This window comes from Mercurialis annua, linkage group LG5, assembly GCF_937616625.2.
Source record: "Mercurialis annua linkage group LG5, ddMerAnnu1.2, whole genome shotgun sequence".
NCBI classification, from domain to species: domain Eukaryota; kingdom Viridiplantae; phylum Streptophyta; class Magnoliopsida; order Malpighiales; family Euphorbiaceae; genus Mercurialis; species Mercurialis annua.
Window position 1 is genome coordinate 11,371,471 of NC_065574.1, and position 16,941 is coordinate 11,388,411.

Sequence of the window (16,941 nt, forward strand, 5' to 3'; positions counted from 1 at the left end):
GCAATACAAACACCGCAAATATTGCAGAGATGGTATGGTAGTAGCATTTGACATCATCCCATTGTTTTTATTTCATTTCCTAAGATCGCTCTCTCCAGGTAACTTCTACTCAATTTTATTTCCTTTAATTCCTTAACCTAGAATGTTATGCTGTTCCACTAGATTCTTGTAATAGCACTACTTCAATTTAGGTGAATTTCTTTGCGATTCTATAGCTGATTCTAAATTAACTAATTGCTCACAAATTGTTAAACTAATGAATTTATCTTCAAATCCAATGATAATAGTTTTTGATACATTGCCACTTGTAGTATACACTAATTTCTAATTTACATCACATTATACAAAATCACTCAAACATTTGCCCTTCACTTTCCAGGAGCAAAGTTTGTAGCAAATGCCCAGGCATTGTTGTTCACTGGGTCAGCTAGGTGGTCGGCCAAGTTCTCGATCGGTCCCTTTCCAGTTACTATGGCTTGAACAAAGAATCCGAACATCGAGAACATGGCCAACCTTCCGTTCTTTATCTCCTTCACCTTCAATTCGGAGAATGCCTCCGGGTCTTCTGCCAAATTTAAGGGGTCGAAGCTTCCACCTGGGTAGATTGGGTCTGTGATCTCACCTAGTGGACCACCTGCAACTCTGTAACCCTCGATAGCACCCATCAATACAACTTGGCAAGCCCATATAGCCAAGATGCTTTGTGCGTGGACCAAGCTCGGGTTGCCCAAGTAGTCGAGACCACCCTCGCTGAAGATCTGTGATCCGGCTTTGAACCATACAGCCTCACCGAATTTAACACCGTTGCGAGCTAAGAGCTCGGGGAAAACGCATCCGAGGGCTCCAAGCATGGCCCATCTGCAGTGGATGACTTCGAGTTCACGGTTCTTGGCAAAGGTTTCTGGATCAGCAGAGAGCCCAGCAGTGTCCCACCCGTAGTCACCTGGGAACTCACCAGTTAAGTAGGATGGAGCCTCACCAGAGAAAGGGCCCAAGTACTTAACACGGTCTGGACCGTACCATGGGCTACCGGAGGAGACAGACTTGGCAGCGGTCTTCCTCATGGAGACACGGCCATTGCCCATGAGCTCAGAGGCAGAAGGGGAAAGCTTGACTGCCTTTCCGGCGAATGATGGTGAGGAGAGAGCCATGGTTGAGGCAGCCATTGAACAATGAGGACTGAAGAGATTCGTACTAAAGCTAGTGAAATGCTTGATAGTTCTTTGGTGGTTGTGGTTAAGTGTGCTCATGGTGTTGCTATATAATGGGATATAAGGGAGGGCCCTTATCTTAGAGAAGATCTAATAGTTAAGTCTAATTGGCTGGTGGGTTGATTTTCTTCATCCTACTTGGTCTTAGTTGCTGCATGGTGTTGGTGCCATAATGTATCCAAAATCTCAGCCAAAGTTATTTGTGGTACCTGCAACCAATAGAGCACTTGCACCTGTGGTTTTGGATATATGACTTGAGTAGCTACAAGACTTGTGAATTATTTGCCGAGATCAGGACCACATATTATGCAAGGTGATAAATTTTTCTACAGGTAATTATCATTTAAGAATGTCTTATTTACATCTTATTGCTTCTTATTTTACCTCAATAAAAATCAGTCTGATCTTTGAACATTCATGCTCTTATGTATTTATTTCATGAAAATCTTGCATAAGATTAAAGATTCAATTCCTTGTAAAATTTTCATATGCATCTGAAAAGTTGAATGATCAATAACATAGACTATGTTGTTTGTCTTTGGATAGAGGAGGTAATAGTTACATTTGAAGACCGATTTAAGGAGTACATTAGACATGTCACATATATATTATATAGTTAAACTTATTCCACCTTAACAATGATTTGTAGTACCAATGTCATCACCGTCAATTAGAAATTTCTAGAGGAAACATTATCTCCTTCAAATTCTTAACGAGATAATCAAAGAATACTCGACATAAAATTGAAGAAGTTGCTGGCAGCCACCCAGTAGCAGTAAGTAGCAAAGTTCCTTTTAAAAAATTGAGTTCACTAACAACCTCAGCTTTTATATTAGGTTTAATCATCCGAAAATATCTTATTTTTCGACTTTTTTTGTTTATATCTCAAACTTTCTAAATCGTCAATTTTATCCAATTATTCAATTTTTTGTTTCATTTCTACCCATTTTTCAAATTAAAGTTTTTTCAATTGGATAAGGTTCCAATATATCCTTTATATTTCACACAGTCTCAGTTTTTTAGTACTTTTTAAAATAAGAAATTCTTATTTAGAATACGTGTCACATATGAAGGACACATATTTGAACATTTTTCAGAGTGGAAAAACTCTAATTTGAAAATATGCGAACAATTGAAACTGAAAGTTGAGAAATGGGGTAAACAATTGACGATTTGAAAGCTTGAGATATAAACGAATTATGTACTAAAAAACTTAGATTTTTTGAACATTTATTTAATATGGACATCTTAATATACACTGCAATTAATATCCAACCATTATGTTAACTCTCAAATTTTTTTTACTCCATACCGATCATATCTTTCAATTAAAAAACAAACTGCCCCTTATAATACTTTGGCAAAAAAAAAATTATCTTACAAAAGTTCACTGTTTACTATGAATTTAGAAAGATCATATGCATTGGAAAAAAAATAGTACATATACATTGTGAAATTGCATACTGTTGATGCATAATTTGAATCTTGTGATTTGAGTAGCTAGCTTATGCATTGTGTAATAGCAAAAGTGTGCACTTTCAATATAGATTATAGACTAATTTTAATCACAACATTCAACTAAATCTTTGTCACATTCAATTTAGTATATGTACAAAAGTCTTATCACTCATTCCCCTTAAATTTTATGGTTAATTACTATTACTACCATGAATTTAGGTAATTTACTTCTTTGTATGGTTAATATTATCACTTCAGAATATTAGATCGAAATTCTTATTTTCTATTTGAATTTTGAAAATTCATATTTCTCCATGACTGTTTAAACATTGATTTTTCAAAATTCTTGATTCTAAGTTTATTCAATTTTGAAATGAAAAAAAAAATACTGATTTATTGACGTGTGTTCGGAACTCATGGAATTGGTTATATGGAGGACTAATTTACAGTGATGGAAGATGATAAGCGTGTTAAGGAAAGAGAGTTGATCGAAGGAGGATCCAGGATATAGGTTTTGATGCTTATTATGTTCGGTTGGTGATAATTGAAGAAGATGATGAATCAAGTGTTATCAGATGCTCTCTCCAGGTAACATCTACTCAACTTTGTTTCCATTAATTTCTTGACCTAACATGTTTAACAGCTTTTTAAATCTTCTGATATTGCTACTTCTTTCCACTTTATACATTATGCTGCTTCACTAGATTCTTATAATAGCAGTACTTAAATTTTGGTGAATCCTCTATGATCTATAGCTGATTCTAAAATTTCACTATTTTTCTGCACACAAATTGTTGTTTCCTACTTAAATTTAAACGAAATAGGGCATAATTATCAATTTCCAAACTGAGCAAATTGGGAAAAAGAAGACGGATTGACAACAAATGAAAAAAATGAATTTATCTTCAAATCCGATGAGATTAGTTTTTGACACATTGCCACTTGTAGTCTACACTAATTTCTAATTTACATCACATTATACAATATCACTCAAACATTTGCTCTTCACTTTCCAGGAGCAAAGTTTGTGGCAAATGCCCAGGCATTGTTGTTCACTGGGTCAGCTAGGTGGTCAGCCAAGTTCTCGATCGGTCCCTTTCCTGTGACAATGGCTTGAACAAAGAATCCGAACATTGAGAACATGGCCAACCTTCCGTTCTTTATCTCCTTCACCTTCAACTCGGAGAATGCCTCTGGGTCTTCTGCCAAATTCAACGGGTCGAAGCTTCCACCTGGGTAGATTGGGTCTGTGATCTCACCGAGTGGTCCACCGGCAACTCTGTAACCCTCAATAGCACCCATCAACACAACTTGGCAAGCCCAGATAGCCAAAATGCTTTGTGCGTGGACCAAGCTCGGGTTGCCCAAGTAGTCAAGACCACCCTCGCTGAAGATTTGGGATCCAGCCTTGAACCATACAGCCTCACCAAATTTAACACCATTGCGAGCCAAGAGCTCGGGGAAAACGCATCCAAGGGCTCCAAGCATGGCCCATCTGCAGTGGATGACTTCGAGCTCACGGTTCTTGGCAAAGGTTTCTGGATCAGCAGAGAGCCCAGCAGTGTCCCAGCCGTAGTCACCTGGGAACTCACCAGTCAAGTAGGATGGAGCCTCACCAGAGAAAGGGCCCAAGTACTTAACACGGTCTGGACCGTACCATGGGCTCCCGGAGGAGACAGACTTGGAAGCGGCCTTCCTCATTGAGACACGGCCATTGCCCATGAGCTCAGGGGCAGAAGGGGAAAGCTTGACTGCCTTTCCGGTGAATGATGGTGAGGAGAGAGCCATGGTTGAGGCAGCCATTGAGCGATGAGGATTGAATTGTGTTAAAGCTAGTGAAATGCTTGATTGTTCTTTGGTGGTTGTGGTTAAGTGTGCTCATGGTGTTGCTATATAATGGGATATAAGGGAGGGCCCTTATCTTAGAGAAGATCTAATAGTGAAGTCTAATTGGTTGGTGGGTTGATTTTTGTTCATCCTACTTGGCCTTCTCTGCACCACAATTACCAGTTGATGCATCCAAAATCTCAGCCAAAGTTATTTGTGGTACCTACAACCAATAGAGCACTTCCACCTGTGATTTTGGATATATAGCTTGAGTTGCAACAGGACTGGTGAATTATTTGCCAGAATGAGGACTACATCTACAGGTAATTTTCATTTAAGAATATCTGATTTACATCTCAATATTGCTTCTTATTTTACCTCAACCAAACTTAATCTAATCTTTTGAACATTCATGCTATTATGTATTTATTTCATGAAAATCTTGCATAATCGTAAAGATTCAATTCCTTGTAAAATTTTCATATGCACCAGGTAGCAGTAAGTAGCAAAGTTCTTTCTTTCAAAATTGAGTTCACTAACAACCTCAGCTTTTATATTATGTACCACTAATAAACTTATATTTTTTGTACATGTATTTTATATGGACATCTTAAGTATATGCTGCAATTAATGTCCAACCATTATGTAAACTCTCAAATTCTTTCTACTACATACAATCATATTTTTCAATTGATTAAAAAAACTACTACTTATAATACTTTGGCAAAAAAAAATATTTTAAAAAGTTCAATGTTTACTGTGAAAATATAGAAAGATTATATGCAATGGAAAAAAATAGTACATATATAGACATAGTCACATACTTGTATAATTTGAATTGTGTGATTTAAGTAGCTAGATTATGCATTGTGAAATTGCAAAAGTGTGTACTTTCGATATAGACTTATTTTAACCATAACATTCAAATAAATCTGTCACATTCAATTTCGTATATGTAGAAAAGCCTTATCACTCATTCCATTTAAATTTTAGAGTTAATTATTATTCCCATGAATTTAGGTAATTTACTTCTTTTTGGTTAATTATTATCACTCTGGAAGACTAGATCGAAATTTTTATTTTTTATTTGAATTTTGAAAAATTATAGTTTTTCCGTGACCGTTAGAACATTGATTTTTCAAAATTCATTATTCTAAGTTTATTCAATATATCCTTATTGAAATGAAAAAGAAAATACTGATCAAATTTCGATATAATCAATGCGGACTTGGGCCAGATTTTTTTCGAACTTGCATTATATAATAGAGAAAATGACAAAACTATACAAAAAAAGAAAGCAAATAACAACATTACTTAATCAGCCAAATAATTACATCAGCACATACAAAATTTGAAAAATTACATCAAATACATACTCCATAAGAAGCTGACACGTTGCAAGGAGAGAAGGGTAGAAAAAAATCAAAAACGCGTCAGAATAGGTCAAAAACGCGTCAGAAACGCGTCTGACGTGCGTCTGACACGCGCATCATAACCGTGCGTCAGTCACGCGTCGGTTTGCCAAACTATTCAAACATGTATCATTTATGTATCGGTTATGTATCAGATATGTATCAAGAATATACCTGACTATTATTTTTTCATATTTCTAAAATAAAAATAAATAAATAAATATATTATTAATATATATTATTTATGTGTTTCTAAGGTGTATGTGTGATATATTTTAAATTAGAAGATATTTGTATCACATGCTTTAATTAAAAGTTCACTCATCAAATAATATCAATAATATTTTAATATCATAAAAGTAATAAGTAATGATTTTCTTAACTCAACTTTTATTAATATAAACATCTTTATATATATGTGATATAAAAAAAGAACTAATAACAATATTTATTCACTTCATCAAATTTGTCGGCATTGATAAAAATACTATATATATTATTAAAATGTATTATTTATGCGTCTCAAAATTATATTATTAATATGTATTATTTATGTATTTCAAAAACTATTCAAACTGACACAATTTACTTCACGGCTCTTTTTATTTGCCAGCTCTAATAAATTACAACAACTACTATCCACAATGTATCAGAGATCTATCGATAATACCACATCTCAAAATATATATATTAAAATAAAAATATACATCTAACTATTTTTAATATGTACAAAAGATGTATAGAATATGTATAATATTTGTATTTGAGTTATATATTTAACACATTGAATATATAATTTACGAGTACTTGAAATGTATTTATAACATATATTAAAATAAAAAATATGCCGCATGCTCTATAAATTGTATAAATTATTTATCAGTGAACGTATTAAAGATATATTTATCATGTTTTAATCGTATATGAAATATGTATCTAAAAATACATCTAAAAGACATATATATTTATAAAACATATATTTGAATATTCTGTGAACTGTTTCTGATATGTATTGATGATGTATCCGAGATGTATCGAAAATATATCGGAGATGTACCGAAAATATATCTCGAAGACATTGAGGTACCACCATTGACGAGCAGACGCATAATAAGGATATATTATCATGTATAAATTATATATTAAAAATTTATCTAATAAATACATCTAAGAAACCTGTCAAACACATTTGATCAATTAATATATATTTAAAAATAAATGTATTTGACCTGAATCTGACATGTATCAGATATGTATAACATATGTATCTGATATGGATCCAAGATGTATAACGGTATACTACACTTCTCGCTAAAGACATTGTTGAAATCTTAAATTACAATTAAAAAAACAAATGAGAGACGTTAGCAAACAATATTATAATAGTTATCACATAATGCACGAAAAATAAAAAGCAATAAATCTTTTAAATATTATAAATACACAATTCATCTCAAATACATAAATAATACATAACATATTATTAATCAAAATACACAAAATTAACATAAAAAGATAGTAAAATTTTAAATATTAAATCTTACATAAATAAATAGAATTATTTGCATTGTACATAATAAATTTGAAAAACAATTTGGATAAACTTTATACACCTCATAGAGATATTAGATATATATCCAAACTCATTTGCTCTCATCGGTCAAAAATCATTAACTTCAACTTGAATTGGAGGTGACACAAATGACTCCATTCCCTGCACATTGTTCCTTCTCTTCAATTCATCCTCCGCATTCAAAATCTGCCAAAAAATACGCCACCCACAAAATTAATCATAAGTGTCTCGTTTGACATAATTAACCACAGTAGCTGGATTTTCTTTAATGGAAGCTCTCAGCTTTACCAGTTCATCACACTGCAATTTCAAGCACAACCCAACATTTTAAAACTTTCAAAATATCCAAAAACAAAAAATAAATTAGTAACACAGTATGAATAAAAATTGGGAAGTTACTTTAGAAAGAGTTCTATTCCAAACAGTGGCCTTAAATATACTTTTAATTAAGTTAGTGGCCATGGCTTTTCCCATTATCCCTATTCCCAAGAATCCTACCTCCATTGTTTTAATATTTTTAATTTAAAACAATAAAAAGTATTAAGGTTTCACCTTCTTCACTGACCAGATCCACACTCTCCTAACTCACTCCCCATCCCACGTCCACCAATGGCTCAACGAAACCCACCAACTCAACCCCAAAACCAACCCAAACCAATCCACCATCGTCGGCCTAGACATCGAGTGGCGACCCAGTTTCAGCCGCAACGTAGAATACCCAGTCGCCCATTCCTGGAATTTTTAGAGAAAAATGGCGAGAGCAGTGAAAGATAGAAGAAAAATGGTGAGAGCAGTGAAAGAAAAAAGAAAAATGAAATTATTAAATATTTACAGAAAAAAATAGTGAGAGCAGTGAAAGAGAGAAGAAAAATGGTGAGAATTCCAAGGAAAAAAGAGTACAGTGAGGTTAGGATCAAATCACGTATGAGATGTAATATTTTACCGTTTAGTGACATTAAATGTAAAGAAAAAGTTAGCACAGTTGAAAGAATTGGACAGCCTTAGCAAAAATGTAAAAAAGGCCCGGTATTAGCCCATTCCTGTAATTTTCTCTATATAATAATGAAAGTCTGAACCCGTCCATAAATATCCGAGCTAATTATAAGCTTGGGCTTAGGCCGGGCTTGAGATAAAATTATCTGTCCAAATTCGGTCCAACCAGATGTGCTTGGATGAGCCGGATGGATATCCAATTCAATGAACAGGTCTCTACCAAGCCAGTTGAGCTCATAGTGGAGGCAATTGGGAAGTATCTCACTCAGAAGAAAAAAAATCAACCAAATGAATTTAAGTAACATAGTAAGAGAAAGCAAATGTATTGCTTGATAATGCTAAAATGAAAACCGATCAAAATTATATTTTTCATAGAAATGAAAAACATACTACTGGTTGTATTTTCATGCAACATAAAAACGAATATGGCGAAAATCTTGTTATTTCTTCTGTTTTTTTTTCCAGCTTCGTATCGTTGTATGTAACATTTGCAGAAACTTGATCTAATATTTAATTGTTAATTAAAAAAAATCAAATTATTAAGATGCTTGATCTAAAATTCTAGTTATAATAAACAGACTCTTATTAACATAATTGATCTAGGATACTAACTAATATAAAAAAATTTGATAAACTATTATTTTTAATTAAAAGTAAAGTAAAAAATAAAGTGTGATGATAGTTGACTAATAAAGGAGCGGTCCCGCTGATCCTAATAAAATTCCTTAGTCCAACCAGAGATGGGGAACCCTTAGACGGTTAGAGCGCTAAAATTGTTGATCAAAATTCATTCCCCAATTTTTTCCATTATGGAAACCAGAATGAAAAATGTAGAATTAGTTCTGTATTAAGCAAAGTTTTTCTTCTTTCAATTGTTTTGTTGTTGATTTGGTTGGCCGGAGCGGCGGGTTAGCCCTCGAACAATCACGTTAATTTTTATTTGCTGCATTCTTTGCATATTGCTTCAGCTCCACAACTGTGAGTCTGTGACTTGGAGCTGAAGCATAATGATTACTGCAGGAGGTAATTTCTTCTTTTAGTTCATATTATCTTCTAATGGAATCATTAAGCAGAACTGAGAACTTGACATATGTATCTCAATAACTGATCTTCTTCGTCACATATCTTTTAATAAAATGTTTGGCGTCGGATATGATGGAGAGGAAGTAATATGAAACGACGATGTTTTGATTTTATGAGATTTTAATTGAAACCGTTTGTTTTATACGTGTAAGCCGATGTGTCTAGCCATATTTATGTTTGGTGCTACATCAGCTTAAAATAGCTGAAATCAAAATGTTCATGTTAAAAAAGTAATAGATAATTGTCGTATTGTATTGTAAAGGTCATATGAGAGAATTGCGATTTTATATAAATGTGTAAATTTAAATATAATTAACTCTCGATTATTTTTATTTTTATTTATTTTTGTGTGGAATTGAACCGTCGTTCTAAAATCGGCCATTATGATTTTAAAGAAAGCAGAACTAACCCATAAATGATTACTCCACAGTTCTAGATCCATTCGTGCTCGATTCTGGATTGATTTTGGCCGATTTAATTTTGTATCTGAACCGGCTTGTGGCCAAGATGATAGATCATCATTTTTAATAGAAGAATTATCAAAATGTTATACAAAAGAAATCTAGTTTCTAATTTAAACACTATAGTAGTTACTGTTATTTATATGTCAAAAAGAAAAAGATTCATCAATGCTAAATTCAAATATTTAAAATGTTGACACTATGGTTAAAATAAGCATAAAATTTCTAAATTGATTTATTGGCCTATTGTTAATTTGGATGCAACTCTTCTCAAGTTTAAATTTCTCAATTTTTTTTCATTTCATTGTCGGATGAGTTGCCATATTAAAATTCATATACTCCATATAAATTATATTTTAAAAACTAAATATAAAATATGACTTTAATTTTTAAAACACTTATATTTAAGAATTATTCAACAAGTGGTAAAAAAATTCAAAGGTCCTTGAAATAACAAATATGATTAGTAAACAAAATCAGAAACGGAATCCTGATTCTTTTTTAGTTTAGATTTAACTTTTAATCTATCTTTGATATCTCAGCAGCTCGATCTAACTCTTTGAAAGTCCGAATTCACTATAAATTTCATTATTTTTCCTTAAAAAACATTTGAAAGCAGTCCGAGTTAGAACCTACCCTTATCTTAAGTTAGATCTACGACTAAACAGAATTCATATTTTTATGCTTATCGAGAATTATAAATAATATAATCCGGAATTGAGAAGACTTCCTTCCCTTTTGTTTTTCCCCTAATGGAAAGAATTGTTGCAGACGAACGCAAATTTGGAAGAAAAAAACGTGTATACATTGTCAATGTCATTGTGTTGTAGAGTTACAGCGAATAAAGGAAAAATGAACTGAAAAGATACAAAGGTTTTGTTTTCATATTGACTTCGCATGCTCTTATAAAAGTAAAAGGCATCTTTGGCCAACTTTATCACGGTAAAACTTTGAATAAATGTCATATATTGTACACTTCATTTTTACAGTATATAAATAGATGAATATTTTTTTTGACAATCGAACAATCTTTCATTAATAATAAAGAGCAGTTACAGGTGTAAGTTTCGAAAAAGGTATAACCGTTTCTAATGACCTGACATGAAACAAGATATAAATCTTGATTCGCAAATCGCCTTACAAAATAAATCAAAATTACATAACTGTTCTAACATAATAAGATCCAATTCTTTTCTTTCTAACAGAAGACTCACAAACTCTTCATAAAAAAACACAGCAAAACTTTTAAAAAAGAAAGACAATCGCTGTAAAATAGTTATGAAAAAAAAAACTAATATAACCTATAACGATTTCATCTTCAATTTTGAAAGGTCTTGATCCATCTTTGATTTTTTATTTGAATATATATTGAAATTGATGCGCCTCGTCGATAGATTTACCAACCAAAATGAAAAAGATGAAAAGGAGTCGGTCATTTATTTTATTCTAAAGCAATAAAAAAGAAATGGCTCCGCCAACGGCAAAAATAAACCATTGACGGAAGGCAAAGCAAAAAAAAAAAACTTGACGGCTAGAGTTTTTTATTTGAGAGAGAGGACAGAGTCAGCTCTAGTTCAGTCAAATGATAATAGATGAATATAATAACTACATAGTTTAATATCTATGTTTTATATTTTAAATTTAAATAATTGGCACATACTGGTTATGATGTGGAAAGAAAACGAACTAAAAAAATTAATTCAGTTTCTTAAGTAAAAGTTTACATTCAATTTTAGTAAAAATAAAAAAATCGAACATGATCCAAAAATCAGTCAAACTAATTGGTTTTGTTTGATTTGATTTAAAATATTTAATATTTTTATATATTCGGTCTAATTAAAAAATATAATTTACCAATGGAGATTGATCCAAGTGATAAGCGGCTTGACATCGCTTAAGCAAGGTTTCGGGTTCGAATCTTGTGAATGCAGAAAATTCCCGCTGGCAGACTCACCCACCATGACAGGTGTGCGACGCGGGTCGGATCCGGATTAATCAGGGCGAAATCCTGGAAACCTGATGGACAACCAAACAAAAAAAATATATTTTGGTTTGCTTGGTTTAAATTAAATACGCACCCGTGCATATAAAATTTGTATCGATTGTCCTTTGTTTGTTCCCTCCTATTCAGTGGCGGAACCAAATATTTTATCGAGGAAGGTTGAAATTCTTTTGACCGAACGATTTGACGTTCGTTTTTTTAAGTCAAACGGCATATCAGTGAATTAATTTTTTTATTTTGCTTTTAGCTAAACAATAAATTATTTGGTCTAATTTTAAATCAATAATTATTTTTATTTTTTAAAAACGAATCGTTTCCGTTAAATTGGTTATTCTTATATTATGTTTCATGCTTAAACGGGCAACAAAGCCATTTGCATGATTAAACTTTTTGATAAACTGATTAAGAATTTTCTTTAAGAATTTATATAATCTTTTTAAATATTTAGAGGGTTAAAATGAACTTTCTTTTTATCAAAAAAATTACTATAATATTATGTTTTTGTTTATAAAATATTCATCTTTTTAAAAGCTTAAAAACTATTTAAAACTAGCTAGCTTTTGCCCCTCCTCCATTCATGGAAGGGCAATGGGAAAGCTTCTGGTTATGGGGGTGGTTAACACTCATAAAAATAGGCTAATCCTTCTTGAACTCCCTAAATCTGCCTGGCCCTCATACCTTTGAACATTATTTTTTTAATTGTCTTATTTTGTATTTAAATCGCCAATGTCTTTTTTCATTATATTTTTTTTGACAAATATGTCTTTTTTTCATTATTATTTTATATATTTTTTATTTCCATCACTCAACACACATGATTGGATTCATATATTATTTATTTATTGTAGGCTAAAAGTATAAAAAAATCCTTTAACTATATTTTCAAAAGAGCATATAAATTTTTAGTTATTTTTTAGCCATTTGGAATCTCAACTTTTTAAAACAACGAAAATAACCCTTTAAAATATTTAGAAAGAACAAATAAATCTTTTTAGTTTGTTATTTATCCACTTTGACCCTTGACGTTTTTAATTTTTTCTTTGTCCGATTATAATAAACATGAGAGCTTATTTGCATTGTTTAAAAACATTGAAGGTCCAACTCCGAATGACAATGAAATATCTAAAATGATATATATGCTATTTCTGAATAATTTGAAGAGATTTTTTTTTCGTACCTTCTGTTATTTTTTACATAATTTTATTTTACTAGCATTGTTTGTCAATAGTTGTTATTAGATTCCCGCTCTACAACTACTAATACACAGTACAATCCTTGTAAAAACAGCTTTTATCGTCCAAAAAATTGAACAACAAATGATCTTCACATTCTTGAAGTCATTGTCTCATCTTTATCTTTTTCATCTTCAATAATGATCACTAGGGTTTTCGTTTTCTCTTTGTCTGCTGTACAGCTTTGTATTATTATTGCTATTGTCATACAATGAAAAAGATATAGTTTTGAATTTATTTTCTTAACTTTTTGCATGTCATATCATTTTCAAGTCCCTAACAAGCTCCCAGCCTTGTAATGTATCAGAATATTGAAACAAAACTCAATTGTCTTTATGGAAATTTGGGAAGGGAATATTGTCATAAACATAAAGTAATTTGAAGATGTGAATAACCAATGGGTGATAACTTGAGGAGATCTCTACGATTTCCTGTTGATGATCTCTCTCAATATTGAATCTGTTTGATGCTTATATTTGATAGTTGATAATTTATAATGGAACACAATACTAATTTGCTAAAATTTCATTAGTTTTTTATTTTCCGGAAAGTTCAGAGTTTGATCACTTCTCTTTGATTAGAAAAATGATTTTCTAAAACAGGATGAGTGGTGCGGAAACCTGCTGACCTAGACTGGAATAGTTCCGCCACCTAGCCATATTAGGAATGTCTTTTATACCGACATAGTATGTCTCGCTCACTTATTTATAGATGTATAAAATATTGTACATTAGACCTATTAGAATTGAGAAAATAAAGAATAAAGATTGAAGAAGAAGCTGAATTCATTAATTGAGAAAATTCTCAGTAAAGTACAATTACACAGGTTGCTTGTGTTTTATCTAAAACACAAGACACATGTCCTATTCCTATTGGTTCTATCTCTAACGGTAACAAAGAAACTAACAGACTTATAAAACGTCTTTACACTTTCTTGATAACCAACTAACAGAATTATAACACAATTTAAAATACATTTGTTTTATTTCTATTGGCTGAAATTAACCATGCTTGATGACTTGAATAAGCTGGATTGCTGAGCTGGATAAACTCTAATATCCCCCCTCAAGATGGAGCATATATGTTATGTATGCCCAGCTTGTTTATGAAATTTAGAAAAGTAGAAGGAGGAAGAGGTTTTGTGAAAAAATCAGCTAGCTGCTGAGCTGATGATACTGGAAATAAGTGAATCAAACCTGAATTGATTTGTTGCCTCACAATGTGACAGTCAATATCAATATGTTTTGTTCGTTCATGGAAGACTGGGTTGTGTGCCAGATAACATGCTGACTGATTATCACAGTATACTGATGCTGGGACTGCTTCTTGAACTTGTAGATCATTAAGTAAGTATGACAACCATTGAACCTCACATGTAACATTGGCCAATGCTCTGTATTCTGCCTCTGAACTGGACTTTGAAACAGTGACCTGTTTCTTTGTTTTCCAGGATATTAATGACTGTCCAAGGAAGATGCAAAACCCTGATATTGATCTTCTGCTATCAGGGCATGTAGCCCAATCTGAATCTGAAAATGCTTTCAGTTTCAGATTGTTATTAGCTGGAAAAAATAGTCCTTGACCTGGAGCCTTCTTTAAGTATCTGAGGACTCTTGATATGGCTGCAAAGTGAGTTTGTGTTGGACAATCCAAAAACTGAGACAACTGCTGCACTGAATATGAAATATCAGGCCTAGTTGTACATAAGTAGATTAACTTTCCAACCAATCTTCTGTATGCTGTGATATCTGGAAAAGGAGAACTATCATTTTTTGTCAACTTTGTTGCTGTGATCATTGGAGTAGATGCAGGTTTTGATCCCATGTAACCTGTCTCTGTTAGCAAATCAATTGTATATTTCTTTTGACACAAGTTTATACCTGATTTTGTTCTTGCTACTTCTAGTCCTAGAAAAAACTTTAATGTACCTAGATCTTTTATTTTAAACTCTTCATCAAGATATGACTTAACTGTTTTAATATAATCTAGATCATTACCTGATAAGATTACATCATCAACATATATAAGCAAAGCTGTGAAAGACTGATTCTGTTTCCTTATAAACAAAGAAGAATCTGATGTTGTTTGTATAAAGCCTTTAGAAACTAAAAAATTTGTGAGCCTAAGATTCCATTGTCTACTGGCTTGTTTTAAGCCATACAATGACTTAGTTAATTTGCAAACTAAACCTGATTTTATATTTTCAAGACCAAGTGGAATTTGCATATAGACTTCCTCATTTAAATCCCCATGCAAAAAAGCATTATTTATGTCTAATTGATGAAGAAACCAGTTTTTAGATGCTGCTACTGCTAACAAGACTCTAACAGTAGACATTTTTGCAACTGGTGAAAAAGTTTCTATGTAATCTATTCCATTTTGTTGTGTGTAGCCCTTTGCTACAAGCCTAGCTTTGTGTCTTTCTAAGGAACCATCACTATTGTACTTTGTTTTAAAAACCCATTTGCACCCTATTGGTACCTTTCCCTGTGGTAATTCAGTTAATATCCAGGTATTATTCAGTTGCAAAGCATCTAACTCCTTTTGCATTGCTACTTTCCAATGTTCATGTCTTATAGCTTCATTGTATGTTCTAGGTTCTGCTATCTTATCAATTTGAACACTAAAAATTCTATGTGCAGAACTCAAATTATCATAAGAAAAAACCTTTGAAAAAACATGAGGTGTACTGACTTTTGAAACAGCACAAACATAATCCTTTAAAAAACCAGGTTTATTAATAGTCCTAGATGACTTTCTTGAAGTTATAACAGAATCTCTTATTTCTGAATCAATAATAGGAATTACTGCTTCAGAAATATGCAAAGACTCTGAATTATCTACTTCAGAATTGCCAATTGGAAAATTAGTTTTTGATATATCATCTAGACCAGAAGTATCAATATAAGTGGGTAAAACAACTGTAGGAACTGACAAATCCTTATCTAAATCCTTAAAGGGAAACATATGTTCATAAAACCTTATATTTCTAGAAACTAATATCTGCTTGGTTTTAATATCATAAAGTTTGTATCCCTTGGTATTCTGTTGAAAACCAATAAACACACATTGTGTTGCTCTAGGAGCAAACTTATGTCTATTATGCTGCAAAGTACAAGCATATGCTAAGCAACCAAACACCTTTAAGTTATCATAAGAAGGCAGTTTATTATATAACATTTCATATGGAGTTTTATTACCAATAACAGGAGATGGCACTCTATTTATCAAGTATACAGCATGTTCAACACAATCAGACCAGAAAGACAAAGGCATAAATGACTGAAATTTTAAAGCTCTAGCTACATTAAGAATATGCTGATGCTTCCTTTCTACTATAGCATTTTGCTCTGGGGTATAAACACAAGTTTTTTGATGAATTATTCCTTTTAACTGAAAGAAATGAACCATATCAAACTCCAAACCATTATCAGTCCTAATACACTTAATCTTCTTATTAAACTGAGTCTCAACATAATTATAAAAATTCTGTATAAGTATTCTTGTATCAGATTTTGCTTTCATTAAATATAACCATGTAAACCTACTTTTATCATCAACAATTGTTAAAAAATATCTATGACCATAAAGAGAATTAACCCTGGCTGGTCCCCATATATCAATGTGCACAAGATCAAAACAACTATCAACTGTAGATTCACTTAAAGGAAATGGAATTTTCTTCTGTT

General features: G+C 32.1%; 1 protein-coding gene across 1 annotated transcript; it reads right to left on the reverse strand.

Annotated features, from left to right (window-relative positions):
* Positions 1 to 245: 245 nt before the first annotated feature.
* LOC126680342 (uncharacterized) lies at positions 246 to 4,552 on the reverse strand. The gene is made up of 3 exons (XM_050375463.2): positions 3,679 to 4,552; positions 1,421 to 1,481; positions 246 to 1,301 (listed from the first exon to the last, which is right to left on the reverse strand). The coding sequence occupies exons 1-3, from the start codon at positions 4,470 to 4,472 to the stop codon at positions 369 to 371; spliced, it is 1,788 nt and encodes a 595-aa protein (XP_050231420.2). The 5' UTR covers positions 4,473 to 4,552; the 3' UTR covers positions 246 to 368.
* Positions 4,553 to 16,941: the final 12,389 nt, after the last annotated feature.

Excerpts from the sequence above, each read along its gene's own strand:
- LOC126680342 (XM_050375463.2), bottom strand. The coding sequence starts at position 4,472 with ATGGCTGCCTCAACCATGGCTCTCTCCTCACCATCATTCACCGGAAAG. Across the intron at positions 1,482-3,678 it reads ACAAACTTTGCTCCTGGAAA|TCTTGTAGCTACTCAAGTCA; the intron begins GTGAAGAGCAAA and ends ATAATTCACAAG. Across the intron at positions 1,302-1,420 it reads AAGTGCTCTATTGGTTGCAG|ATCTTCTCTAAGATAAGGGC; the intron begins GTACCACAAATA and ends CTTAACTATTAG.